Source organism: Coturnix japonica, chromosome 16, assembly GCF_001577835.2.
Source record: "Coturnix japonica isolate 7356 chromosome 16, Coturnix japonica 2.1, whole genome shotgun sequence".
NCBI classification, from domain to species: Eukaryota; Metazoa; Chordata; class Aves; order Galliformes; family Phasianidae; genus Coturnix; species Coturnix japonica.
The window spans coordinates 254,459-255,914 of record NC_029531.1 but is presented as its reverse complement, the minus strand read 5'-3'; the positions used below and the strand labels follow the sequence as shown (position 1 = coordinate 255,914).

At 54.9% G+C, this 1,456-nt stretch overlaps 1 protein-coding gene and 2 non-coding genes across 3 annotated transcripts in view; 1 reads left to right on the top strand and 2 right to left on the bottom strand.

Moving 5' to 3' along the window:
• Positions 1–177: 177 nt before the first annotated feature.
• On the bottom strand, positions 178–250 carry TRNAK-CUU. Its single transcript has one exon. It is a non-coding gene; the product is annotated as a tRNA-Lys (tRNA).
• Positions 251–598: 348 nt separating this feature from the next.
• TRNAV-CAC lies at positions 599–671 on the bottom strand. The gene has a single exon. It is a non-coding gene; the product is annotated as a tRNA-Val (tRNA).
• Positions 672–835: 164 nt separating this feature from the next.
• TRIM41 (tripartite motif containing 41) overlaps positions 836–1,456 on the top strand; it is a 7,870-nt gene continuing 7,249 nt past the window's right edge. Inside the window, exon 1 of the mRNA XM_015878571.2 lies at positions 836–1,456. Coding sequence (XP_015734057.1) covers positions 1,111–1,456 — 346 coding nt within the window. The 5' untranslated portion in view covers positions 836–1,110.

Sequence of the window (1,456 nt, the reverse complement as noted above, 5' to 3'; positions counted from 1 at the left end):
TGGGTTCTGATATGGGGTTCCTGTTGGGTTCTGAGTGGTGCTGGGTTCTGATATGGGGTTCCATTGGGTTCTGCTATGGGGTTCTTGTTGGGTTCTGAGTGGCCATGAGGTTCCTGTTGGGTTTTGGGTTTAGAACAAGGAAAAACGGGCCAAAAAAAAAGCATCGATAAATAGAAGCGCCCAACGTGGGGCTCGAACCCACGACCCTGAGATTAAGAGTCTCATGCTCTACCGACTGAGCTAGCCGGGCTCCTATATACAGCCCTCTATAGGCGCTATTACATGGTGGTTATAGAGGCACTAATTACCTTAATTGAGGTGCTAATTAATCGCCGTGTTAATTATCCTGGTAATTAAGGGCTATAAGGGCTGCGTTGGGAAATGGGGTCTATCCTTATGGGATCCCAGCGCTGCAGGGCGGGGGGGGAGAAGAAATGGGGTGAAAAGTGGGGGAAAAGGGCAAAATGGAATGATTAAAAGGGGGAAAAGGGCGAAATTAAGCGTTTAAAGGGGGAAAAGGGCGAAATTAAGCGTTTAAAAGAGGAAAAAAGCGGTAAAATAAAACGTTTAAAAGTGGAGATATGAAAAGAGTAAGTCGTGTTTCTGCCCGGTTTCGAACCGGGGACCTTTCGCGTGTGAGGCGAACGTGATAACCACTACACTACAGAAACCCGCATACAACCCATGGGCCCCATTGGAGCTAGCGGGACATAGAGAAACCGGAAGTCCTCCCCTCCCCCTGCCTAGAGCGTCTACTTATTGCTTAGCGACGCTCTAGCCACTTCCGGTCATATGATTAGCAAAAGGGGGGCGTGAGTTGATTGACGTCCAACGGGAACTTCCTGTCATGTGATAATGGAGAAAAGGGGGCGTGGCTTAAGACCGGAAAGCGGAAGTGCCGCCGTTGGGTTGGCGGAGTTCGTACCATAGAGGAACGACGGCGGCGGTGGGAAGGGGGGGGATAGAGCGGCGCTGCGGGGGGAGCGCTGTGAGGAGCGGCGTAGGCTTCACTAGGCCCGACTAGGCCGCACTAGGCCTCACTAGGCCGCACTAGGCCCGAGATAGGACCGGAGCTTACCGGGGGTTGCTGTGAGGCCTCGGGGCCTCCCCATGGATCCGGTGGGTGAAGATGGAGCGTCTTCGGGTCGGTTGAACCCGGTGGAGACTCTTCAGGAAGAGGCGATCTGCGCCATTTGTTTGGATTACTTCGTGGAGCCGGTGTCGATCGGTTGCGGCCATAATTTCTGCCGGGTTTGCATCGCTCAGCTGTGGGGAGGAGGAGGAGAGGCCGAGCTGGAAGAGAGCGGAGGGGCCGCGGCTTTGGAGGAGGAGGAAGAAGAGGAAGAGCTGGAGGAGGAGGAGGAAGAGGAGCTGGGGGAGGAAGAGCTGGACGTGGAGCAGGAGGAGGAGGAGGAGGATGGAGGAGGGGAGGAGGATGACGACGACATGTGGAGCG